Raw genomic sequence first — 27,230 nt, 5'->3', positions numbered from 1 at the left:
GCGAGGTTTGTGGAGAGTATTAAGCGTTATCAGCGGCCTGACCCTGCCGCTGGCATTGCTGAAGTCCATGGGCGACGGTAATCACTAACGATCAGGTGAGCCGTATGCGCGTCTGCCTACAAGGGCAATAAAATATAAAATAAACGAGCGATCCGACGAACCTTTCCGAAGTGGTCAAAATTACAAAAGTTTTCTGTATATTTAGTTAAAACACGTCACCTTTCGCGATTTCGTAGATGCCTCCACCAATGACGACGAGGCACGCTAGAACTTTACACACTCCAAAGACGTTCTGTACCTTCACGAACAATTTGACGCTAGTTATGTTGATGTAGGTCATGATGACTGAAAGATAATCCAAAGATTTACAGATTATTTTGAAGTTGGTATCATTAAAAAAAAATCAGTATTTCAATCTTTCCATACAGCTTTTGTTTATTCCTCATAGAAATTGTATTATTATAGTTAAATGAGTCGTCTATTATCAAAGGTGGCAATCTGTGCATTTGGACAAAAAAATGTTATTGATATGTCAATACAGATTGATTTGAATATAATCGTCTCCTTCAAAGAATACGGTTCAAAACCTGCATTAAATAAAGGTTAATACTCAACCTGTTATTTATCTAAGATGTCGTTCAGAAGAGTTTTGTGACTGCCAATGGAATACAAAGTCAATAATTCGTTTTTCTGATTTACCAACAATTGTTCAAAAGTCACATTGCCGGCTTTGATAATAGTCGACTCAAATTAGGTATTTAAATTCTGGTCAGACTGTTCACAGGCCACTTAGAGTTAAGTACACTTAGACATTACAATTTCAATAGTAGAGTAGTGGTACCTTGAGGTCGCAGGCTAAAATCTATTTGTAATCAGTCTCTCTCTTTAAGTCCTGAATACATGATACGCATTTGCCACACGCCACCATGCCTACCACCACTATTATCAAATGAGCTACCTTGAGCTTTATTTAGCCCCAGTGACATGCTATTACCAATGTGGAATCAGTTTTAAATATCCCCTAAATTAGGTACATCTGTGAGACCGATCAATTAATTTTTCATTATTAAAACGGACATAAAGTAAATCTTGCAATACAGTTTGTTTCTTAGGGAGTACCAGTTGTTTGGTAAAAAAAAGGTGAGAGTTTTGGTTCACAATTTTTTATTTCATAAAAACTTCATAAAAATATTTATACAATTATATAAAATAAGAATAATTTATTTCCCTAGGTAGGTACATTATGTTATATTTATTTAATAGGTATGAACTTTAATATGCAAGTTTCACTTCCATTTTATTGTACGGGTTTGTTGATATTATATTAGTGTCTTTCAATAATTCAGCAATTTGATAATTCTCTGCAGTTATTTGTATGTATCCACTGGAAGCTGGATTTAATCTTTCTGCCATTAATTGCTAAAAGAAAAATTATACTTACAAGAATTTATTTATTTTATGTAAAATAACATAACAGTTCTGTAATATTATTATGTGGAATTGATATAACGCAGTTAAATAATGAATATAATAATATTATGCAGTGGTAAAAACGTTGCTATTAGATTTCATAGGTATCTATAACGCAGTCTGTGAAGGTTTTGGATTTGTAGACTTTGCTTATCATTGTTTTTTTTTCCAAAAAGTTTTGTAGGTGTAGGTTCTATGTTGAATAATAATGTTTGTTTCCATCAAGTTTACTAAAAATCAGCAATGTTGCATTGAATGTTTTTATTGCAACAGTAACATAATGGAATGTAGGGAGAAACAGCTGCTTACAAACCTAAATATCTATGAGATAAATTCGTCCAAGATCAGATACTATTGGGTCTCATATAGTCATCAATTTCAAGGACCAAGTCGCCATTTATTCTTATTTTGTTGTTAGATATTCTTTTTAACCGCGCTATGAAATGTATTCAACACTTACCCCCATAAACTCAATAATAAGAGCACTGGTATTCGGAAACATGGAGTAAATTAAGCCATGCAATTCACTCTTTAATTGTGAAAACTTTTCTTTAGCATTCTTTACATGTTCTGATGATACTTGTCCATACTTTTGTATTGGTTTTGACATGGCTTCTTGTGCAATAGTGATTTGATTTTTTAACCTATAATATTTGAAGATTTAATTTTATTAAGTACTTAACATAATGTTAAATAACATGATAAACGTTTAGATTTTAATTTTGGTAAATTAATATCAGTTTCACTTTCAACAACAGTTTAATTTCTATTTTCTTAAAAAAAGTGACCAGTTATTTATTGCACTGCTTGAAATCTAATTACAACATTAATATGCTATATTTAGTGCAGAAAAATGTTATTACGATGTTTTAATTACAATTAGTATACATTTTAGTGTTATTTGTTGAATCCTTCAAATTGAGATACAACATTTTGAACTAAGTTGGCAGTAGTATGTTTCCGTGCATGCACAAACCCTAGAAAGTGTGATAACTAGTAATTATTTAATTAAAATAAGTTATAAAGTTTACATTATAACATTTTTTTAGTAGAATTCAGCCGCGAACATTGTGTAGGATAGATATATCTACTTAGAAAAATTGTCATAAAACTTTAGGGTTTGAGCTTGTCATTAAGCATTTCAGAATGTGAAAACATGTTTGGTGGTTGCCCTATTAATGCTTCTCCAAAGAGTTCATTTAAATTATTTTCACTAATAATTATTTTTGCCCTTACCTCATAATTTCTTCATCTACATCACGAATAGAACCTTTCGTGAAAGCTGTTAATTCTTCTATCTGACCTGTTTTCTCTTTTATTTCATTTAGAAACTGACTGGTTAGTAAATTCTCATCTGTAGTGATAATCGTGTTTGGATTTTCAATTTCCGTTTTAAGTGCTTGTATGTAGGATAAGCATTTATCTGATATTTCATCTTGATTTGCAGAAGGCGTTTCTGGAGGCGCGTTTTCTATTATATTACAAACGTTGAGACAATTATTTTGTAGAGTTTTTATTTCGCGCTTCAGTGCATCTAAAGTCTCCGCATTATGTTTACTTGTCATCCTGAAATCACAAGTTTTAAACAATTATGTCAGTGTATGTAATTTTCGAAAATGATAATTTTTGTTTTTGTACTTACTTGAAAAGTTTAGAATTTGTAAATGTCTCACTGCCTATAAGTAACTGTACTTTTAATTATTTTAAAACTTAAACATACGAGGTTCTTTAGCGTATTGTCGTATTAAAAAGTTTTGTGAATTTACCCTAAATTCAACCGTTTGTATTCGTATCTTCTTTTGTTTCACTCGTTTGATTTTGAAACCACATTTGACATATTAAACGTCAATGTCAAAACTAGAAAACAGTGCAGGACATCCTTTGGTATAAATACAAGTCGATAAGACAAATCGATTTTAAAGAACAGAAATAAATTTTAGAACAAAATTACTATGTTTACTTACACAAGGCTGCGAGTGATGCTAGTTTGATGGCATTGTCTTTATAATCTGGATGTACATCAATGGTAATTGGCTGAATTGCATATTCGGCGAATGTCATTACCACAATAGCTACTTCTGCCGGTCTAAGGATCATTACATAGATCCAAGCACATGAGAAAGACGGTAATGGACCCCAAAATTTGTGAATTTTCCCAAAGGCTTCCTGAAAATATGCATACTCGGCTCCTGATTTTCCAACTACAGTTCCTAACTCAGCGAACGATAATGCTCCTGAAAACAATAAAAGATTGTATTTGCACATGCGGAAACTATTGTTGCAATTTATTGAAATTACTTTTTGGATTTAGGCGTCTTACCTACACCCACCTAGTAAGGATATTATTCCTGAAACTGTCCATATTATTAGACATAGCGCTACGGACCCAGAATACTCCAATGCTGAAGCTGGGGAAACGAATATACCAGATCCAATCATTACCCCAAGAATTAGGTTAACAGCGGAGAACAAGCCGAGTTCTCGTTTTAATTTTACTGCGCTGCCGCATTCGCTGTGCTGTCTGCTTAGAGTTTCAGGTCTATCAGATATTTCCGCTTTTTGAGCGGACATCGTGAAACTGTAATGAGAAAAAATTATTTCCTTTAAGCTAAACGCCGAACACAACCCTTGACTAGTTTATTACGTATTCGTGTGTGATCTAAAGTTAGCTACATTTAGGGCCCAAATGACGTCAGAGAGAAGGAAATGAATTCAATTAAATTCAACCGAATTGAGTTAAATTGGCGTGTTATATTAGGCGTCTGGTTTTTCTTAGAGCTTTAGAGCTACCATTCGCGATATTTGATCCATAGACAGCGCTACTTAACACTAAGGATGGCTTGTGGGCTCTTCTGGCTACAAAATAATAATATATAAATATATGTACATTAATTATAAAATGTAATTATAACTGCTTCCGCAGTAAAGACTATTGCTTATGATTTCTGACCCGCTAGGGCCGATTAACAGGAATGAAAAATTTACATTCGATAATTTATGAAAATCACTCATTAACGACACATGTTTGTGTGTTACGAAAATAAAAACAATCAGTATGTACGATTGTCTTTGTAAACGAATGTTATTATCGCGGTAAGTTTAGGTATCGATATTCTATATTTTCGTCAAAGCATATTTGTGAAAAATTAATGAGGCGGCTACAAAATCCACCATACGTCTAGGTAGAATGATTTCAACTTATTTGAAGAAAGTTGGAGAGCAGGCGACAACAAAGAAAAGGATAGGAAAGATGACAGAGAGAGAAGAAGGAAAAGGAAAAACACTGAAAAGGCTTTTTAAAAACTGTATTCAGATTTTAGTAGGTATAGATAGTCTATTGGCAAACATGTTAATTGAAGAGATATGTCAAACGTGTCTTTTGTCATAATCCGTTTAATTTCGGTATGCCGTAGGTATAGATACCTAAATAAATTAAATCCTCGTTTTAGGGCCCCACCGCGTGCTACCTACGGTAGTAGTACCAAAGTAAATTGGTATTACGATACCAATTTACTTTATAAAATCGTATTGTTAGAATGTATCGTGTTACGTGATCGGTATTTCCAAAACAATAATCGTAGTTTTGTAGTTTACAAAACGAAGTATTCTCTTTATTGTTTTTTAAAGTTAGGATAAGCTTCGATCGTTTTTTTTTCACCCTACCTTTGCTGAAAGTGTTGAGAGGCTATTTCAGCTTTACCCTAGCGTGTAGGCGAGATCTTGGGCTCAAGCCGGAGGTGTTGCTAACACTGGCCCTAGCAAGAGCAGTGATTTGCAGAATCTACCGCCGGATAGAAAACGCGACCCACTGAGAAGATCCGACGAGAAAATCAGTGGACTGTGTCTATGGGTTCATTTACTCGTCGAGCTCTTCGTCCATTTTCGCCACCAATTTGCGATCGTATTCAAGCGACAGTACCAGTACAAATCGATCGTGGAATTTGAAAAAAAAATCGGAAAGTTTAGACGAAATGTTTTCTTTAGAGGGTATACAAAACGAGTTGACGTCTATTTTTAGCTTTCCTAACATCAACGAAGGAAATTAAACACTCGTCGCCTTTATTGGTCTAAGTGGCTTACCCTCTTTGATTCGGCAATGAGATCGTTACAATAGCGCGGATATACTTCGTAATAGTTAGAGTCGTGACACAGGCGAGCGAAAATCGCATTTTAGTGCGAGCTCGTGACCCACTAGATTTTAAGTGACAGCCGGAACCCGCTAGAGTATTTTCTCTTCTTTTTGACCTACTATATTATGTGATCCCTTTAATCCAGGATAAATAATTAAAGGGATTAATCCAGGTTTTTGGTCAACTGGAGTGTATTGGCGTTATAGCAGCTTATTTTGTGAGCCCTTATGGGTGATTTCACTGTATGTATTTCAACCGCGCGTTCTTGTAAGAAGAGTGGTAATTGGTATAGAGCGGTAATGCAATGATTTAGGTCTATTGTAATAAGGCAGGTGCTGATATTCATATAGTCTACTATATAATGTCTACGTGCTTCAGTAGTACCAAATCGGCCAGATACCAGATCCGATATTAACATTTAATTTCGTATTCAGGATAATACATATTATCCTTTTAACACTGTTATCCGTTTTTCGTCAAAGAGGTAAAAGTAAACCGTGTCTATATGCGCTGAACTATTAATTTGAATTCGGTTCTCATTTATGTTAATTAAGTAATGTTTATTTCGAACCGTTGCTAGCTTTGTATTGTCTCGTAAACTAGCTAACGGATCGAAGTAATAAAAATTAAAATCTGCTCAGATTTAAGTAGAAAGCATCTTGATTTGATTCTGTACTGAATGCAAACTAATTCAACAATGATTTTAGTGTTCACATTTGTTAAAAATATTGAATAGTAAAATTTATCTTGCGAGAACGGGATAGAGCATTATCTCTCGTTCTCCTTGTTGGACGATTAAATTTGAGGGAATTGGTAGGTGAGGGGCTATTTAAAAACACTCTGCTTCATGGTTAATATATATATCACAAACACTTTGTATGTACACTATTACAAGATTACAATTTTTATTTTTATAAAACCCTAAGACAGCGGTCGGGGAACCGGGGTAAATTACCCCAAATGGGGTAAAATGAAATTTTGGGGAGTAAAAATGAAACTTTTGTGAGTAAAAAGTATATTTTGAAGTGAAACTTCTTTAGAACGATTCAAACTCGATGAAACGAAATGAAACGAAACGAAAAAATAATATTTTTTTCAAAATTATCATGGCGGCTATAATATGAAAGATACTAAAAAGAAGCGATTTTTTTTTGTTCTTCGCCATGAGGTAATATCAACTTACACAAAAATATTTTGGGGTAATAATTAAAAAAGTTCCCCGACCGCTGCCCTAAGATGTTGCACTGTTCGTGTCTAGATGAGAAGTCTTCGTCATGACTGAATAGAAGACAATCATCTGTTTTAAACATTCAAATAAGCATTCCAATATTCGAAAACAAGTGAAGTACTTGTAACTTCACATGTGACAAGTGTTGCCTGCCATTAATTACATATTCAAACTCCAACACTCCTCCCACATAATATGTCGTTGGGCATATCACAAAGCCATTAAGTTACACGAGCAGAAGGAATTTTATTATTTTAATTCTCTTGCATTCACCTTACAGTGCGCTTAGTGAAAGTTTTTTAACGTTCTCGATAGCGTAAAAGTTAATTCAAATTTGTGTATAGAGTTAAACGTTTGTCTACGTTTGCCCCTAGGGGCGCTGTTCCAACTGCATACAATTTTTACGTACGGCGCGACGTATTTTAAACCCGTGCGACTGGCTACAACGGTTCTGTATATTTCTTCAGCTTAGCAGATACACTTCCCCTTTGAAGGGTGGAATAGCCGGCAATACAGATGAGACTACTCATATCTCTTAGGCTTCAGTAACCAACTCGACAGGCCCCGAAAAAGTTCTCTCATACGTGCATAAAAATAAAAGATTAACAGGAAAAATAAGGATAAATAAATTGTTAAAATTAGTAAATTCCGATACTCTAACTACATATTATTATTTTGTTGTGTTGATATTATTTCGTGTATATTTATGTAGCTCAGTTACTACGGTGATTAACTTTGAAACATTTCTCTTCTGAAGATCGCATACAACCGAAGATTTTTAATGTAATAGTGCTGCCTAATAGTGCTTTTTTCCTACCATTTGCTGGTAGTCTAGGGCGCTATTACAGCTGCGCTGTGATGGGTAGGTGAGCTCACGGGCTCAATCTTAGAGTATTTGCTAACACTAGCTCTAGCAAGAGCGTGCTTCGCAGATTCTACTCTACCGGATCGGAATCGCGACTCAATGAGAAGATCCGGCGAGAAGCTCGGGGGGTTGAATAGCCAATGGTAAATCACTTGCCGTATTCTGGTGGAACTACGATAGAAACCTTCCCTGAACTACCCATAACACTATTCCTGTTCGAAACATAGCAACCCTGTTTTCCTCTGCAGCAACGAAAAAAAGCGAACCCTCAGACACTGCCCACTGAATTTCTCGCCGGATCTTCTCAGTGGGTTGCGTTTTCGATCCGGTTGTAGATTCTGCGAAGCACTGCTCTGTTAGCAACGTCGTCAGGTTTGAGCCCCGTGAGCTCACTTACTAGTTAAGGTTACGCTAAGGAAAAAAAAGGCGTATCAATGTCGGTCCCTTAAAACTCTACAAACTATTATAATCCGATTATACCAGGTTTATACCAGTTTAATAAACAGTCCACTTTTATTCGAAAAAGCCTTGCACCCAACATCTAATCGCAACGGCGCCAATAGTTCGAATTAAATATTATACCAAAAAAAAGTAAATAAAATTAACTTTGATTACTAGCTTAATGGCCGCAAATTTGTTTGCGTGGGCTACAGTTTATATGCCACGGACCAATGGGACTTGTGCTCAACAGCAGTGAGAAAAAAGTTAAGTACTACTTTATTTGTACAACTTCCATTTTAAATTACATGAAAATTCATGTAACGATTAGGGTATAGAAATATAAAAGACAAAAAGGCCCTTTAATAAATCTATTTGCTGACTCGTCGTCCTGACTGTCATCTGCTTCCCGTGATATAGTTCTTCCGATACCACTGCGATCTAATCTTGGCCACCATTCCGTGACTGTCTTACTGTATCCATAATTTCGCCTTGTTAAGTGTCTAGCCCTGGAGGGTTTTGGAGGGGGCGGAGACGCTGTCAGATCACCGATATATTCGGTTTGATCTCTCCGCCCGCTCCGCAGTCGCGGACGCCCACGGTGACTACCCACATGGTGCGCCCCGGTCATTCCCCAGGTGGGCATTGAAGCGCCTGAATAAGGCGCTACTGATGGAAGCCTCTACGGTGGCGGCGTGGACGCCCATGCGTCCATATCCGGTTGAGGTCGAGCGCGAAGCGGGGTGGTTCCGGGACACGATGCGACGCATCTGCGACGTATCGATGCCCCGGATCAGCCCTCGGCCTCCCAATCGCCAGGTGTACTGGTGGTCGCCCGAAATCGCGCAACTCCGCGTGGAGTGCGTTCGGGCGAGGCGCGAGTGCGCCAGGCACCGCCGCCGTCGCTTGCCGCGGCGCAACGATCCGGTTGCGTTCGCGGTGGTGGAGGCCCGGCTGTACGGCACATTTCGCGTCGCGCAGAGGGCTTTGCAGCTGGCCATCATAAGAGCCAAGAACCAACACATGGAGGGTCTCTTGGAGACGCTGGATGAGGATCCGTGGGGGCGACCCTATCATATGGTGCGCAATAAAATGCGCCCATGGGCCCCCCCAATCACGGAGCGTCTCCAGCCTCAGCAGTTGCGGGACATCGTCTCGGCGCTGTTCCCGCAGGAGCGGGAGGGATTTATCGCTCCCGCTATGGACGTCCCGTCGGAAAACGGCGGCGACGCCTCTGCTGAGGTGCCCCATATAACGGGGGCGGAGCTCCATGTGGCCATGCGTAAAATGTGCGCGAAGGACACTGCGCCCGGTCCGGACGGCGTCCATGGCCGGGTTTGGGCCTTGGCTCTTGGTGCCCTGGGGGACCGACTCTTGAGGCTTTACAACTCCTGCCTCGAGTCGGGACGGTTTCCTTCATCGTGGAGGACGGGCAGACTCGTGCTGTTGAGAAAGGAGGGGCGCCCGGCGGATACTGCCGCCGGGTACCGTCCCATCGTGTTGCTGGATGAGGTGGGCAAGCTGCTGGAACGCATTCTGGCGGTCCGCATCATTCAGCATCTGGTCGGGGTGGGACCCGATCTGTCGGCGGAGCAGTATGGCTTTCGAGAGGGCCGCTCAACGGTGGACGCGATCCTTCGCGTACGGGCTCTCTCGGAAGAAGCCGTCTCCAGGGGTGGGGTGGCCTTGGCGGTGTCGCTCGACATCGCCAATGCGTTTAACACCCTGCCCTGGTCCGTGATAGGGGGGGCACTGGAAAGACACGGAGTGCCTCTCTACCTTCGCCGACTGGTGGGTTCCTACTTGGAGGACAGATCGGTCACGTGTACCGGACACGGTGGGATCGTGCACAGGTTCCCGGTCGTGCGCGGTGTTCCACAGGGGTCGGTGCTCGGCCCCCTTTTGTGGAATATCGGGTATGACTGGGTACTGAGGGGTGCCCTCCTCCCGGGCCTAAGCGTAATCTGTTACGCAGACGACACGCTGGTCGTGGCCCGGGGGGGGAGTTTTGCTGAGTCTGCTCGTCTTGCCACCGCTGGGGTGGCGCATGTCGTCGGCAAAATCAGGAGATTGGGCCTCGACGTGGCGCTCAGTAAATCCGAGGCCATGTGGTTCCACAGGCCCCGGAGAGTGCCACCTGTCGATGCCCATATCATGGTTGGAGGCGTCCGTATCGAGGTCGGGGTGCAGTTGAAGTACCTCGGCCTCATTCTGGACAGTCGTTGGACCTTCCGTGCTCACTTTCAGAACCTGGTCCCTCGTTTGTTGGGGGTGGCTGGTGCGTTAAGCCGGCTTCTGCCCAACGTGGGGGGGCCTGACCAGGTGACGCGCCGTCTCTATACGGGGGTGGTGCGATCAATGGCCCTATACGGGGCGCCCGTGTGGGGCCAGTCCCTGGCCGTGGGGGTAGCGAAGCTGCTGCAACGGCCGCAACGCACCATCGCGGTCAGGGTCATCCGTGGCTATCGCACCATCTCCTTCGAGGCAGTGTGTGTACTGGCTGGGACGCCGCCTTGGGTCCTGGAGGCGGAGGCGCTCGCCGCTGACTATCAGTGGCGGGCTGACCTTCGTGCCCGGGGCGTGGCACGTCTCAGCCCCAGTGTGGTCAGAGCGCGGAGGGCCCAATCTCGGCGGTCCGTGCTGGAGTCATGGTCCAGACGGCTGGTCGATCCTTCGGCTGGTCGTAGGACCGTCGAGGCGATTCGCCCGGTTCTTGTGAATTGGGTAAATCGTGACAGAGGACGCCTCACTTTCCGGCTCACGCAGGTGCTCACTGGGAATGGTTGCTTCGGTGAGTTCCTGCACCGGATCGGAGCCGAGCCGACGGCAGAGTGCCACCATTGTGGTTGCGACTTGGACACGGCGGAGCACACGCTCGTTGCCTGCCCCGCATGGGAGGGGTGGCGCCGTGTCCTCGTCGCAAAAATAGGAAACGACTTGTCGTTGCCGAGTGTTGTGGCATCGATGCTCGGCGACGACGAGTCGTGGAAGGCGATGCTCGACTTCTGCGAGTGCACCATCTCGCAGAAGGAGGCGGCGGGGCGCGTGAGAGACGCACAGGCCCGCCGCCGTCGAGCGGGGGCCAGGGAGGCGGATCTCGCCCAAGCCCTGGCCCTCTAAGTGTTTCGGGTCTCCCTCACATGTCGGCCTGGGGACCGACGAAGGGGGCCTAAGAAGACGACGTGCAAGCTGCTCTGCACGCGTTTTATGCATGAGCATCCGGGTGATGGAAGGCCGGCTATCCTCAACCCACGCTGGTTCTGACCCAGCGGGGTATTCCGTAGGATAGACCATTCTAACCGGCGCCATCTAGGCGGGCTTCGGATAGCCTGCCGACCGAGAGGGCTGGTGGTCGTGGCGCCGACGACCGCCAGTCCGGCGTCCCGAGGGGGAGGGTGATGGGAGAGATGTGCTCCGCACTAAACGCTTCACTTTCCCCCCCTTGCCTTTTCATGAGTTTTGTCTCATGCGAGGTTTGGACGTTGGTTGTTGAGAGACAGGAGGTTTTAGTCGGTTCGACTCCGACATGCCCCGCCCTCCATCCCCAGTGAAGGGCGGAAGTCCGGCGATTTCCTCCTGACAAAAAAAAAAAAGCCCAACTTCATTTCAGATCCGCAACTCTCTTATTTGTTATTAAACTATTAGTAAAATCGAGGACACGAACATCCAATTACATAGTTTGCAACAAAGTTATCGTTACATCGCAAATGGGTTATATAGGTACGTGACACGAACGAACTGGTTGAGCGATATGAACCATTCCAATAACATAATACAAAACAAACGCTTGGTTTGAAATTCAATATTAATTAGGTCTTTACCTAAGAATTTTCCATTTAGTGCGCAGAATTTTAAAGTATTTTTCTTTTATATTTTTTTTTTTATCAATGAAAACATATAGCCTTAGTATTGATGGATCTCAGTGGTATTTTTTCAATGCACTTCTTGAGGAAGTCAAGAGTAGGGGATCCAACAAACTCTTCAAAGGCATTTTGTACTGCCTGTCGGGTATTGCGTTTTTCACGGTCAAGTTGTCTAAATTATGAAAAAATTACAAGTCTTTTGGCGAAAGGTCTGGTACTACTTACAACCCTAGCTCTTGTAGCTTAGAGACTGTCTGTTGTGCAGGATGAAGTCGAGCTTTGTCGTGTAGGAGTAGCGGGGATGAGTGGCTAATCAAGGCTGGCTGTGGATTCACGAGCTTATCCGTCATTACGTCCAGTTCCTCATAGTACACATCCGCAATAATGGTAGTGCCATTTGATATAAAAGCTGTGATGAATTACCCATCAAACAGAGACCATGACTTTAAGATCTCTTCTGTGTCTATAGAGAAACGCAAGTCATACCTTAACGCGTTCGTCGTATAAGTGTAACATCAACGTACTTAAGCCTAATTTTTGTGCGCTTCATGGAAACTAATGTAAAAGTTAAGCTCGCGTTTTGCATACACAAAAGAAGGTCACAGGACAGGCAGGCATTGCTGAACTCCAAGGGCGACGGTAACCACTCACCATCAGGTGGGCCGTATGCCGCGTTTGCCTACAAGGGCAATAAAAAAAAGAAAAAAAAGGTCATACTAACAAATTAGATTGTTACTATTAATATAAAATGACGTTGAACTAACCTACTAAGTTTTTAACCGGATCTTCTCAGTGGGTCGCGATACCGATCCGGTGGTAGATTCTACGAAGCATTGCTCTTGCTAGGGCCTACCTGCCCGTCTGCGCGTAGCTGAAGTAGCCTAAGAGGCTATTTTTTGCTTAGTCGGATGAACTATCTTGTGACCACCTGGAATCAGGTGGTTATAGGAGCCCATAGAAATAAACAGTCTAAATGCCGTCACTTACTCTAAGTCATGAGTTCTAAGTTACAGTTCCTTAGTACATATGACGGTTGCCCCACTCTTCAGACCGGAACGGATTACTACTTCGCGGCAGAATAGGAAGAGTGGTGGTATGCAGCCGTCTTCTTTCTGGTCGATCCCTCAATGCTGAGGATCGTGACTGTATGTTAATCTTCTCCACTCGGTCCGGTTCTGCGCCATATGTACCGCTCCCTGTATCTGGCCTCCAGTCACCTCTTTGAGTTGGTCCACCCATCTAGCTGGCGCTCTTCCTCTAGCGCGCTTCCCCTCCATTTGTCCGAGAATGATGAATTTCTCCAGGTTGTCCATGGGGATCGCATTATGTGCCCAAAGAAACTCCGGATCCTTTCCTGGCATGTAGTTAGCAGGCGCTTGGTGACCTTCAGCTCTTCGAAGATGGAGACATTGGTTCTCATAGCTGTCCAAGGAATGCGTAGCAGCTTTCTCCAGCAATACATTTCAAAGGCATCGATCTTATTGCGTTCCTTTTTCCTGAGGCACCAAGTCTCCACCCCGTACAGGAAGATAGAGAAGACCAACGTACGAACCAGACGCATTTTAGTTACTCGGCGAATATTACGGTCTTTCCAGATTTTATCGAGGCTAGTCATGGCACTTTTAGCCATCTCGATACGGCGTCCGATTTCTTTCTCGCAGTTACCACTGTTAGAGATCAGCGACCCCAAGTATATAAATTCCTCCACTTTCTCATAATACTTGAGCGCATTTGATGGACTTAAAACTTGAGCTCTGTCCACCGTCATCACTTTGGTCTTAGAGCGGTTTATGTGCAGGCCAAATTCAAGGCTCACTCTCTCTATTCGCTCCAAGATCGCAGCCATCTCGGACTCGCAAGCTGCAAGGATTGTTGTATCATCGGCATATCTGAGGTTCGTGATCTTCGTACCGCCCACCGTAACGCCGCCGTCCCAGCCATCAAGCGCCTTCCTCATAATATTAAATCGAACAAGGAGTTGTGCGTGGAGCTTATTGTGTTCAAGCCCGGGGTCTCAAACTAGCTATTTCGTCTAAATAAATACGAAGCGTGTTATATATGTACGGTGACTTCATTTCAATTTAGCTGGAGCATTGGTGTGGCTTTTTAATTTGAATGCCTCACATTGGTTTCTTTAATAATTTGAATGCGTAGGTTTCAATATCTTCATCGTAAGCATTTTTAAAGGCTGTTCAGTTGTGATAAATTTTTGGGACATTGGAATTTTGTTACGTGGAAAATGTTGAGGTTTTTCAATTAATAAAACCTCCGGGAACATAAAATTACGTTCAACATGTTGTGTCGGATCCCCCGGATCTATTCTCGGTGTCTTTAGGCTTTCCAAGCCACGGTCATCGTTCTCGTCGACTGCAACGAAGAGGTCGACGAGCGAGCTAATCTTTACACAAAGCCCACTGAGTTTCTCGCCGGATTTTCTCAGCAGGTCGCGATTCCGATCCGGTGGTAGATGAAGCACTCCCATTCTTAGCAAATTTTCTCAAGTTGAGCCCGTGAGGTCACTTACCCGTTGGTGCTTAGTTGGAATAGCCCCTTAGGCTATCAGTGTAGTTAACATAAGTATGTATACTATTTCTGAAATAACTTTATTAGGTATATACAGCTTATTTTAAAGGTCAACCGTAAAACCTTTTTGTAAAAACGAATACCTACTTTAAAATGTTTTTTTTCTTTTTCAGATCACAATCAGCCAGTGACGACGCCTATCGGCATGACACCTCCTTTATCGGCACTCGAGTCCCAGTTGTACATATCGCAAATACCGTTGATATCGAATCTCGAACGATTGTTTGTAAATTCACTGTACTTATATGTACTTTGTCTTAGATTTTAGGGTCATCCTTATGTTTCTGATTGGTGATACGGCTGTGCGAATTCATCATTGCAATGGTTTGATTGAATTAGTTTTAAGATTTTGGTAAATAAGTATATCTGAAATTACTTTTACGGGTTTAATTTCACATTTATTATAAATGACTCTTCGAATAGGTACTTTTCAGTTTCACGCGGTCAAAAAGTCGACATTTGAGGTAGGTAATTAACCTCTTTTTTAAGTTTGACCACGTGACCATGGAAGGTAATAAAAATTGAATTGGAGCCGACGTTTCCAATAGTTTAGTGAGTAATAAACGCGAAATTAACCCCTTACTGTACTGTACTGTAGTTTTAGGTCGGTGTACGATTCGCGAAATCCGAAGAAAATATGTACTATAAGTGGTTAGTGGCTTTTTTTTTTCTTTTTTTTTTATTGCCGTATAGGCAGACGAGCATACGGCCCACCTGATGGTGAGTGGTTACCGTCGCTCATGGACGTCAGCAATGCCAGGGGCAGAGCCAAGCCGCTGCCTACCGTTTAATACTCTCTCCACAAGCCTCGTTTGAAGGAAGACATGTCATAGCGCTCGGGAAACACCGTGGAGGGGAGGCCTTCGATTACTTCGATAACTAATCACGGTGTGGATAGGATTTTTAACGGGAACACTTGGCTTTCGGGTTCTGAGTATACGATATATTCTAGGAATAGATATCAGGAGATATTTGACGAAAGCATGTATTGCGTTAATTACATTTTAAAGATAGGTTCAGAGCAATATTGTTTGTACCATGTGTCTACCGAAGAAAAATAACCGCTTCACCAAAGTTTTTCCTGCGTTGATTGACCTAAAATACAACTTAATATCTACAATAGTTTTGTTCTTTTCATTGGTATTCATCCGGTCATCGTGAGTGAATTAACCCATAGACACAGCCCACTGAGTTTCTCGCCGGATCTTCTCAGTGGGTCGCGTTTCCGATCCGGTGGTAGATTCTGCGAAGCACAGCTCTTGCTAGGACCAATGTTGGCAACTTCGTCAAGTTTGAGCTCCGTAAGCTCACGTACTTGTTAAGGTTACTCTAAAATGGCCTCTAAAGGCCATTAGCTTAGGCAGAAAATAAAACTCATTAGGTCGCATTCCCGGTGCCAGGTGCAGAGACCTTGCAATGGTAAGCGTAATGTGGGACCCGGTGTTAGCAACACACCCGGTTTGAGCCCCGTGAGCTCACCTACACATCAAGGAGAAGTTGAAATATCCTCTCAAGGCTATATCAGTAGGTATATACAGACAGAGAAAAAAATAGTTTTCAAGACTCGCAGATTTTTAAACGTCTTTTACGGTTTATCTTCTCTTTTTTTTTTATTATTATTATTTTTATTTAGAAAACTATAGATTCGTCGTCAGGAATATATATTTTAAATCTATTACAATTGTTCATAGCACAGAGGAAAATCTAGATTTTGCTCATTTATGCTAATTTAAAATCGTCTAGAAGCACATGAAGATATAATAATGCAAGCATTTCATTGACAAAGTTAAATTTTGCTGTACATTAAAACAGTCATGTTAATTGACTGATTTTTAGCGCGCCAACAAGTTTGTGAATTTGACATTGACAGCTAAATGAAACGTCACGATTTCGTTAGGTAGGTACTTAAATTAATTGGAAGAATACTCGTCATGTTTGCAAACGTGTGCTTAATGCGTATGTGAGTCAGCGATAGATATAGTGTAGCCGGTTTTCTAGACTAGATACATTTGTAGGTCGCCATAAGTCTGTATTCTGCTGTACTGGAATTATGAGACTAATTGAACGATAGGGTCATGAATGTAAACGTAAGTTTTAACCGACCATAAAAATGAACGAGGTTCCTAATTCCACTATATTCTTTTATGTATGTTACGTCAGACTAATTAGCCTTTGTTTTTTCAAAAATTTTTGAAGTTGTACATTCATTGTCATGTTAATCATGTATTTTTTTTTTGTTATTGCTTATATGTATGGACAAGCTCACAGCCCACCTGGTGTTAAGTGGTTACTGGAGCCACTACACATCTACAACGTAAATGCTCCACCCACCACGAGATATAAGTTCTAAAGTCTCAGCATAGTTACAGTATAGTTATGCACAACTGTACTGTACTTCTTTGTATTATATTTATCCGCATTTTAAACATTTTTTTTGCACATTGTGTATAGGCGATGCACCGGTGTTCGAGACACAGGCGGGTACGATTGACTTCCACGGTGAAGGAATAACATCGTTTAATAAAAATCAAACCCGCAAAATTATAATATGCGTAATAACTGGTGGTAGGACCTCTTGTGAGTCCGCACGGGAAGGTACCATCACCCCACCTATTTCTGCCGTGAAGCAGTAATGCGTTTCGGTTTGAAGGGTGGGGCAGCCGTTGTGACTATACTGAGACCGTAGAATCCATATCTCAAGGTAGGTGGTGCATTTACGTTGTAGATGTCTATGGGCTCCAGTAACCACTTAACACCAGGTGAGCTGTGAGCTCGTCCAATCATCTAAGCAATAAAAAAAGTTTGTTTGTTTGTTATTTTTCATGTTGAAACGAATCAACGGATTCACATAATTTTTTAAGTTGATAGTTTTAAGTTAGGAAACTGACAGACTCATTTATTCCGAAAAATTGGAGACATGAGTGGATGAAGGGGATATCATACAATTTGTTAATTTTGAGAAAACGGGCAACAAACTTTTGTGACTTGTACTTTTTCTTCGTACATAACTTCTATAGATAATACATGCAATTTCTAAAAATAATCTTTAAACCCAAAGTTTTAAGGTTTAATATGGTTTATAGGCACAGAACACCTTCATTTAACGTAAAAACTCAAAAATCTTAAAAATGGTACATCCACTCATGTCTTCAATTTGCTCATTCCCACGTAAACTACACTGTCACTTTTGTATTATCTATGCAATATTATTAGAGCACGCGGGGAAAAACTTTTTGGCGGGAACGCGAGGAGTGAAGTCGTGTGATTTGTTTTATTTAGTCTAGTGTTTCTTCATGTTTAAATTGTAATAACGGTGGTTTATTAACTGTTTAATATCTGTGAAAGGGCACAAATGTGGGAAAATGAAACAAAGCCGCTGGACGTAACTTCTCGGGATCCTCCAAAAAGTCTACTGAAAAAGTCTCCGTAAATGACTACGATTTTACTAATATTTTATTTCATCCCATTACATGTCATCTCATATCATTTCATTTAATTTCATCCCAGTTGATTAATGTCTCAAATTAATCATCTTAATTTCATTTCATTTCACTCCATATCTTTTTTCATAACAATAAGAATATAAATTAAAATAAGACATGACCTAAAGTCTTAGAATGAATAAATAATTAAAAGGCGTTTAATATTATTTTCTACTTACAAATATTTTTTATATTATTTATTATGTTTCATCTGATGTAAGAAAACTTTAATGGTGCCATAAACTTTATCAAACACTAATTAAAGAGATCACTTTACTACTATACATTGCAGTATACATTCTATTAGAAAGGCTATGAACGGATCATGGTATTGCTAAAACGTTGTTCTATATAGCTGCGACTTAGAACTAATATCTCCAGATGGGTGGGCGGCATTAATGTTATTTACGAGTCACGATCTATTGAGGTTCGCGGGGATCCGCTGGATGCAGGCAGCGCAGGAGCGGTCTTTGTGGCGAGGCTTGGGGGAGGCCTATGTCCAGCAGTGGACGTCCATGGGCTGATAAGAAGAAGAAGAAGAAGACGTGTCACAGTACTGAGCAGTAAACATTTCTTCTGTTCAACCGTCAACGTTTTCGAATGATAAAATTGTATAGAAATGCGTATGATATGCAATATTACACTGACACACTGTCCCTATTGGTGCGTTTGCATCGAACGCATATTCTGACAATGCGAAACGAAATTTAGACGCGTGACGATTCAAATTCGTGCATCACAAGGCGTCTCATTGCAGCGATCATATAAATCTTAATATCTTGCATAAACTTGTTAACGGAGAATACGATGCCCCTGATCTCTTATCTCTTCTGAACTTTAACGTGCCGCTGACGTCGACAAGGGCCTCGAAGTTGATGGTGTTCAGGGTTCCCAGATTCTACACCAACCTAGGTAAGAACGCGCCTCTTAGCAGACTAGTTGGGGAATTAAATAATTTGCATAACAAGTATTCTCTGGACGTTTTTGCTGGCACTGTTGACAGTTTTAGACGAGAAGTCTACAGCCTTGCTCAATGAGTTTTTTCAATTAAGTAATAGCGTATTTGGTAGTAAATGTGTAATAATGTAAGGTCTTCATGTAATGTTATATATAGTTTTTCTTTGTTTTTTTATATAATGAACCGCTTTTTTTATGTATGCAGTCGGTACCTGTAATTGTGTTAGCATTTAGTGTGAAATCAATGTATATGATACCTGTAATGTTCTGTGCTGATGTATAACATGTTGGTACCCAATAAATAAAAAAAAATAAAAAAAAAATAATAATAAATGTAGGCAGAGGTAAACTAAGGTAAGGTAAACAGAATACACTCTTTCTTCAATTTATTTGTATAACATCATATTAATACTATTTACATTTTAAGCGTTACGGCTAGTCACTGTCGTGTTTGTATTATTTTAAAGGTATTTGGCAGTGTCATAGAAAATGCTACACAAACCACACGTATTTCGGTTCACTTAACAAGCCACTCACACACACAAAACATAACTTTAACACCTCAACACTCTTTTATTACAAGCCGCAACAAAGGATTTGCGGTAAATATATATAATATATTAACGCTCGGTTAATAGTTTGACTAGATAACGGAGATTCAATTGCTTCTTCTTCTCACAGTTCTTTTATTTTTTTTTATGTTTGAAAGTTTACTGGTGGCCCGAAGGCCTTTCCAGTTTCACCAGGACAGGTGGGCGAACACAGGCTCAGCCAAGAGGGGCGGGATTTGCTAACAACTGCCCGAGCGCCTCCGAAGGAGACCTAACAACTCAAGAGTAGCTGCTTCGCAAATGAATCTACAACCGGATCGGCATCGCGACCCACTGAGAAGATCCGGCAAGAAACTCAGCGGGCTGATGCATGGGTTAGGTTGCACGTCGACCTCTTTATCGAGTTCGACGAGTACGGTTACCGGGGTCCCTAAGCCAACTCCTAGTATTAGAGCTGAAGGCATCTAATGCAAAGGTTATTGGATCTGATGGATCCGTAAGGACGTGTCTAGGGCGTCGACGGTGACTGGCTCCTGCATGATCAGGATTCGGGGAGTAGTCAGCGGCGGCAACGATAAGGCGATTATCATGACGCATGGCCTTATCGAAGTATCGTTCTGACGCTGATTTCATGTATTTCCGAATTGATTCGAGGCCCAGGTCGTCGTGTAGGTCAACGTTCCTCACGAACCACGGAGCCCCGACAGCTAACCTGCAAAAGCGGGATTGTAGGGATTGGAGGGTGTCTATGTGTGTGCGGGCCGCGTGAGCGAACACCACACTCGCGTAAGTCATGACGGGCCTTATGCAAGTTTTGTAAAGTGTCACCTTGTTCCGAAGGGACATTTTACTCCGCTTACAGATCATGGAGTCTCACAGTTCTGTGCTTACATGCGTTGACACTAAACCGTTTTTTGAGGAAATTACTAACACTGGCCCTAGCAAGAGTAGTGCTTCTTCAGAATCTACCATTGAATCGCAATCGCGACCCACTGAGAAGATCTGATGATAAACTCAGTGGGCTGTGTCTATGGGTTAGTTCGCTTGTCGAACTCATCGTCGTAATCGACGAGATAGACGAGGACGGTGACCGGTGCTTGAGGGGCCTAAAAGCACCGAGAGTAGATCCGAGAGATTCAAGTGTACTGTTCGGCTGTTGTTCTTGCAGTTGTCACTAAAGCGGCCTACACACGACCCTAAAATCAGTTGCGACATCGGGACAGTGGTGGGAGGTCCCTAAATCGTACCCTAAATCACCTTGTGTTTTTATTTTTTTATTGCTTAGATGTGTGGAGTGGACGAGCTCACAGCCCACCTAGTGTTAAGTGGTTACTGGAGCCCATAGACATCTACAACGTAAATGCGCCACACACCTTGAGATATAGTTCTAAGGTCTCAGTATAGTCACAACGGCTGTCCCACCCTTCAAACCGAAACGCATTACTGCTTCACGGCAGAAATAGGCGGGGCGGTGGTACCTACCCGTGCGGACTCACAAGAGGTCCTATCACCAGTAATTACACAAATTATAATTTTGCGGGTTTGTGTATAGGCAAATCGTAATCCGATTTTTATTGTTTACCCTAAACTCTAAAATCGCTTCGGGGTAGCTCACGATTTAGGGACGATTATCCTCACCACCGCTGTCCCGATATCACCACTGATTTTAGGGTCGTGTGTAGGCCCGCATAAAACGGGATAAATATTTAAATGATATACGACGTCTACTGGGCTACCTCTTGCCCTAGAACTTCTCTTGCGTGGTAACTTTCAATAGCTTATATTTTTTCCTGTTTTTTTTGTCTGCGTAATTTGACTGTACTAAGAGCTAAGCACATATTTATTTATTGCAGAATCGAGGTAAATGAGCTCGCGATATCTGGCGTTTAGTTGTTATCGGAGTCCATAGGCATCAGAAAATCCAGATGTAAGGTAAAGATAAGGCGCGCGCTGTATTAGTATCGATGCGACGCGACAAGCAGAGTCCCAAATCCCGCAACGAATTTTTGTAAAGACTTCTACGATGAAGAAATTAGTTTTTTTTTATTGCATACGAGTGGACGCGCTCACAGCCCATCTGGTGTTATGTGGTTACTGGATAACACAACGTAAATGCGTCACCCACCTTGAGATATAAGTTTCAAGGTCTGAGTATAGTTACAACGGCTTCCCCACCCTTCAAACCGAAACGCATTACTGCTTAGCAGCAGAAACAAAGAATTGAACGGCTTATGAGCATCTTCGATTAAAACCTGATTACGTTTAATGATTAATTCAGAAGTGAGCTCTGAGCATCGTCGTGCAGACAAATAATTCGCATTCCAACTGTCGTACTTTAAACTATGAGTCACGTATTTCAAGATCAATAACCTACATGCAATTTTGTAATTGAAAAATGTTTTCGTAAAAAACGCTTTCTTCCGCGGCGAAGCGGTCGCGCTCTTGAGAACGCGCGTCCACAAAAACAAGCTTGTGGTGCATTTCCTTTAAAGACTGTGGCTTGTTTTCTTAATAATATTGTAATAAAAAAAATATATGTGTCTTGAATTATTTGGTAAGTCAGTCAAGACAGTTTGGGAATGGCTGTCTCCGAACTTGAGTTTGCAATTCAAAGAAAACTATATGATTTTGTTTTTTTTTTATAAACAATTACTGCAAGTTGATAAAAACAATAGTGCAGTAATCATGCACCAGAGAGAATGAGAGAGAGAGAGAGAGAGAAACGAGAGAAAGTATACTCTATTGCACACCAAAACACAATATTATCATTGAAAACAGTAAAAATACAACAGAAAATAGTTAATGCAGATAAAAGTGATAAAAGAAATGAATTTAGAAATATATATCAAAATAAGGTTGCGATTATTGTCTATGCTCAAACGATTGTCTTTATTTTCTAAAATAAAAGATAGTCGTTATGAATCAACAATTTTTTTCTCTACCTGTTCTCTGGTACCCCAAGGGGGTATTCCAAGTATTCCAACTACGCCCGGACGGTTAGGTGAGCTCACGGGCTCAACCTGAAAGAATTTACTAACATTGGCCCTAGCAAGAGCAGTGCTTCACTGAATCTACGACCGGATCGGAATCGCGACCCACTAAGAAGATCCGGCGAGAAACTCATTGGGCTGTGTCTGTGTGTAATCGACGGGTTCGACGCGAACAATGACAAACGTACCGGTCATCGTTCTCGTCGAACTGCTCGCGACGAAGGGCTCGGCGAGTAAATTAACCCACAGACACAGCCCACTTGAGTTTCTCGCCGGATCTTCTCAGTGGGTCGCGTTTCCGGTCCGGTGGTAGATTCTGCGAAGCACGGCTCTTGCTAGGGTTCGTGTTAGCAACAACGTCAGGTTTGAGTCCCGTGAGCTCATCTACTAGTTAAGGCTACGCTGATATTGTCTCTCTAGACCATAAGCTTAGGTAGGAATATAAAAAAAAGATAAACGTCTTTTAGTTGGCTGAAAGTAATTGTTAGTTCATTAACAAACGACTGTCAACTGTTTTGTAAAAAGGTACAAAAGCACAAGCACTTATTAGATTATTAAATTACTTATTAGATTTTCACGAAGTTTTTTTTTTATTTAGAGTTCCAAGGATCAAAAGTTTAATGTGTATTTGCAAAAAAAAAAAAAAAAACGGTGCCTCAATTTACAGAAATACCTTGGAGTTCTTTTAACTTACACTATGTCAATCAATGGGAGATCCGGCCAACAGTTCACTAATTGAGACGTTATTGGCAAATGCGTAATACAATTAGCTAATGAACCTTTGCAACGTTTTTAATAACATGTTTTGTCTACGCATTACGAATGTTTGCTATTTACAAATAAAGTATGTATAACAGCAAATAAAAAGCATTAAAAACTTGTTCTTGGAATGAAATCACCGAGACGAGTTGAAAAATGAATATTTTAATGTTAGACGGGAGACGAATGACCAGTGACGTCAAAAAATGTAATCCACAGATAACTAACAATCATTCTTTGTCTCGTTTCTTAGCGTATCTATAAAATTCTTTCATTTTTTTTTTATGTAGTTCTGATAAAGCTAATTAGCCATTCGATAAATAAATAATAGAGGCAACAACATTTCTATTCAACGAAGACATTATCTTGTTTATTATAAACATTTTAGATGTGTTAGGGAAAACGGAAACAGGTCAAACAGGTCAATCACATTATTACGTTTGTATAATGTTGAATTGTACTTTTATCTCTATAGAGCGTGTATCACTTCGTCACTGTATCCTAATATTATTTTAATATGTATTATAAACGCGAAAGTTTCTAAGAAGAAGATGTATGTTTGTTAATCTTTTGCGCAAAAACTACTATCTGGATTTTGCTGAAATCTTACAATAGTATAGCTTACACACCAGAATAACATATAGGCTTGTGATAATCTTGAAAAATTTATAGTAACTGGCAAGATTGCAGATAAAAGATCTCGTGACCACAATCCAATGCGTTGGTCCGACCAAATCCGACTCTCTCCCACATGAGGACAGACATGAGGAATGCGACTCAGGGAGAAGGAGGATAATTTATAAAGATATAGTGCGAATTACCCAAAATATAACGATACTAGCGACCCGCCCTCGCTTCGCTTCGGAAACATTAAAACACACATGAAACAAAAAAAAAAAAAAAAAGTAGCCTATGTTCATCAGGGACAATGTCGGCTTCTAAACGGTAACAAGTATACAATGTACAATGGAAATGTTTATCTTAAATAGTCCCACAAACATGTCCGGGACAGCATATATCTACCTTTTATGTGTAAGCTATTGTCGCCAAAATAGTGAACCATAAAGATTATAAAAATTGATAATTTATTTCTCACACACATTTGGTAGTAACAAATTGATCCCTATCCATACAAAAAGAAATATTTATGTACTTTTATCGCATCTGGTATTTAAAGTAGATAAACTTTGTCTTTTACACTGCATCATTTGGACAAATATTTGAATAGTGTATTATGATATAGTGGTATCCGTAATGCGAATTTTCAGGGCACTCTAGTTCAGGTACAGGTTTGTATAAAAGAAAATTCAATAAAATCAGTAATAATTATTATAGTTCCCTAGGGCGGGTCGCTAGTCATATGATTCTCGACTATTAGTGCTATTGGTGTTGCGGCTGATGCATCTTCGTCTTTGTCTCCACCTTATCCCACTAGGTGGGGTCGGCTCAAGGAATTTTTCTATTATGTATCTAACACTTTATGCACTATACATATATGGACTATGATTTTCATAAGATTTTGGTCGACCAAGTCACATTGGACATATTGCGTACAATTTTAATATATATTTCAGAATACTTTATTATTGTTTTTGTGGAACTACCTGCCGATTTAATTCAACGGTATCTTAGCGGTAGGCAGCGGCTTGGCTCTGCCCTTGGCATTGCTGAAGTCCATGGGCGACGGTAACCACTCACCATCAGGTGGGCCGTATGCTCGTCTGCCTACAAAGGCAACAAAAAAAAAAAAAAAAAGTGGGCCCGCAGTAGTCGAAATTCGACCATAATTAATTGAAATTATAAGTTTGAACACTATGAAGGTTCTATTGTACTTCTATAATCACAGATTTCGCCAAGACTACACTATAGGCAAATATTATCTATACTAATATTATAAAGAGGAAAGATTTGTTTGTTTGTTTGTTTCGAATAGGCTCCGAAACTATTGGACCGATTTGAAAAATTCTTTTTCCATTAGAAGCCGACATTGTCCCTGATGAACATAGGCTACTTTTTTTAAAAAAAAAATATTTAATTTTTTTGGTTTCATGTGTGCTTTAATGTTTCCGAAGCGAAGCGAGGGCGGGTCGCTAGTTAAAGATAAACACAGTATTAACCAATTCTCAATTTGACCACAGACTTTATGCAGTAACAAAAGTTTGACAATAAACAAAGTATATATGTGTGTGTGTGTGTCAAATACATGATAGTATGTATAATGTTTTTTTTATTGATTTAATGTACCTATTATTAAAGCATAACCTTTTAAACATATTAGCATTCTGCACTCTTTCTCTTTATTCTCTATAAGTGTGGTGAATTTCATACTCCTCCGTCCGCGCAATTTTCGTAAAAAGGGGTACAAAGTTTTTGCTTCACGTATCAATATATAGATAAATACTTTCTCCAGCTATCTGGCGATAGAGATTCTTTGAAAGATGCTATATACTGCGTCCAATGCTATGTACGCCATTGTTGTCACATGCATCAGGCCATAAATTAAATAGTTTAAATTTATTTTCAATGTTAGATGTTTGTGATGTGGCAGTACTTATTTAAAAAAATTAAATAAATAAAAAAATAAATAAAAAATTAAGCAGTGTCATCGCGGACTCAATAAAGAGGTAGATGAATTCACCCATCAGACTATTCCTTACGTCTTACCTTTTTATGTTAGGATTAATTTATGTAGAATATTAAGTGTGGCTTGTTCAGTTAACATTTATCATCGATTATTAGCTCGTGTTATTTGTGTAACCTTGCAATAATTTGTTATTATGAAAGGCAATGCTAAAATGTATTTGCATTTGTCATGGCTATACATTATTTGTATGAAAAAATAAATACATGATATAATTTAAAGAAATACGGTAATCGAAATGTGTAATGAATTAAATATAAATTATATTTGATTTGTCCGTAAATCGTAATGCGTAGAAGACCAGAAGGAATGGAGGAATATAGTCCAAACAAAAGTGCTCCGTAAAGGTCACGACCCTCAGCAATGAGGAACACGGCGCAAGGAGGAGGTAAATCGCTAAACATCAATTATGTTACTGGTGGTAGGACCTCTTGTGAGTCCGCGTGGGTAGGTACCACCACCCTGCCTATTTCGGCCGTGAAGCAGTAATGCGTTTCGGTTTGAAGGGTCGGGCAGCCGTTGTAACTATACTGAGACCTTAGAACTGATATCTCAAGGTGGCGCATATACGTCGTAGATGTCTATGGGCTCCAGTAACCACTTAACACCAGGTGGGCTGTAAGCTCGTCCAACAATCTAAGCAAAAAAAAAGGGATGTTATTCAAATATCTTGTTTAAATTAAATTTTCCTTCGGTTTGCAGGATGCGTAAATGCGATCATTAAAACTATTTTTACGAATATTTTACAGATATTTTTTTAAGTCATAAAGATTATAAAGCCAAAAAGTTTAGAAAAAACTTGTCAGATGGCCCTGGCACCTACAACTTTAGGCCGTATGCGTCTGTCTGCCTTCGCCGAAGGCCCTTCGGAGGCATCATTAGGCAAAAAAAGCACACGTGTCATGGTTCGATGACACCCTGAGTACTGGTGCCCGTAACCTGTCATTGCACCTCATTATGAATAATGAGTGAATAACTTTTTTTATTTTAATATGACTGCATACATTTTCGTAAAGTAGCCTCCTTTCTGAGAACGCTGAAAATTCCTGTTAACATTCTCGTTTATAATTACAGAATGCGATGTCGTTTTGTTATTTTTTACGGACTGCATTTTGACTTGACACGCAAACCCGTGTGCAAGTTTCGATGATACTTTTTATGGGTTGTCGTTTAACTTGAAATTTGTAAAGACTTGGGTCTTGATTGTGGAGAGTGAAGAAAGCGCTACGGAAAATGTAACGTGGGACGCCCCCAATCTAGGTGGTGTGATGAC

At 40.5% G+C, this 27,230-nt stretch overlaps 2 protein-coding genes across 2 annotated transcripts in view; both read right to left on the bottom strand.

Moving 5' to 3' along the window:
* The window catches only part of LOC101741708 (b(0,+)-type amino acid transporter 1), a 44,034-nt gene that overhangs the window by 4,410 nt on the left and 12,394 nt on the right, over nt 1-27,230 (bottom strand). The window contains exons 2-4 of the mRNA XM_004924039.4: nt 3,801-4,048; nt 3,435-3,704; nt 220-345 (exon numbers count right to left, since the gene is read on the bottom strand). Of these exons, the coding sequence (XP_004924096.1) occupies nt 220-345; nt 3,435-3,704; nt 3,801-4,041 (637 nt within the window). The 5' untranslated portion in view covers nt 4,042-4,048. The remainder of the gene's footprint in view (nt 1-219; nt 346-3,434; nt 3,705-3,800; nt 4,049-27,230) is intronic.
* Nucleotides 1,148-3,357, bottom strand: LOC101741561 (uncharacterized). Its single transcript, XM_004924038.5, has 4 exons — nt 3,113-3,357; nt 2,707-3,036; nt 1,931-2,114; nt 1,148-1,419 (listed from the first exon to the last, which is right to left on the bottom strand). Exons 2-4 carry the CDS (start codon nt 3,033-3,035, stop codon nt 1,273-1,275), a joined length of 660 nt encoding a protein of 219 aa, XP_004924095.1. The 5' UTR covers nt 3,036; nt 3,113-3,357; the 3' UTR covers nt 1,148-1,272.

The sequence above is a fragment of the Bombyx mori genome, chromosome 25 (genome assembly GCF_030269925.1).
Source record: "Bombyx mori chromosome 25, ASM3026992v2".
In the NCBI taxonomy this organism is placed as follows: Eukaryota; Metazoa; Arthropoda; class Insecta; order Lepidoptera; family Bombycidae; genus Bombyx; species Bombyx mori.
Note: the sequence above shows the minus strand (reverse complement) of the source record. Positions and strands in the feature narration are given on the sequence as shown.

Excerpts from the sequence above, each read along its gene's own strand:
- LOC101741561 (XM_004924038.5), bottom strand. The coding sequence starts at position 3,035 with ATGACAAGTAAACATAATGCGGAGACTTTAGATGCACTGAAGCGCGAA. Across the intron at positions 2,115-2,706 it reads GTAGATGAAGAAATTATGAG|GTTAAAAAATCAAATCACTA; the intron begins GTAAGGGCAAAA and ends CAAATATTATAG. Across the intron at positions 1,420-1,930 it reads TTATTATTGAGTTTATGGGG|CAATTAATGGCAGAAAGATT; the intron begins GTAAGTGTTGAA and ends TTTTTCTTTTAG.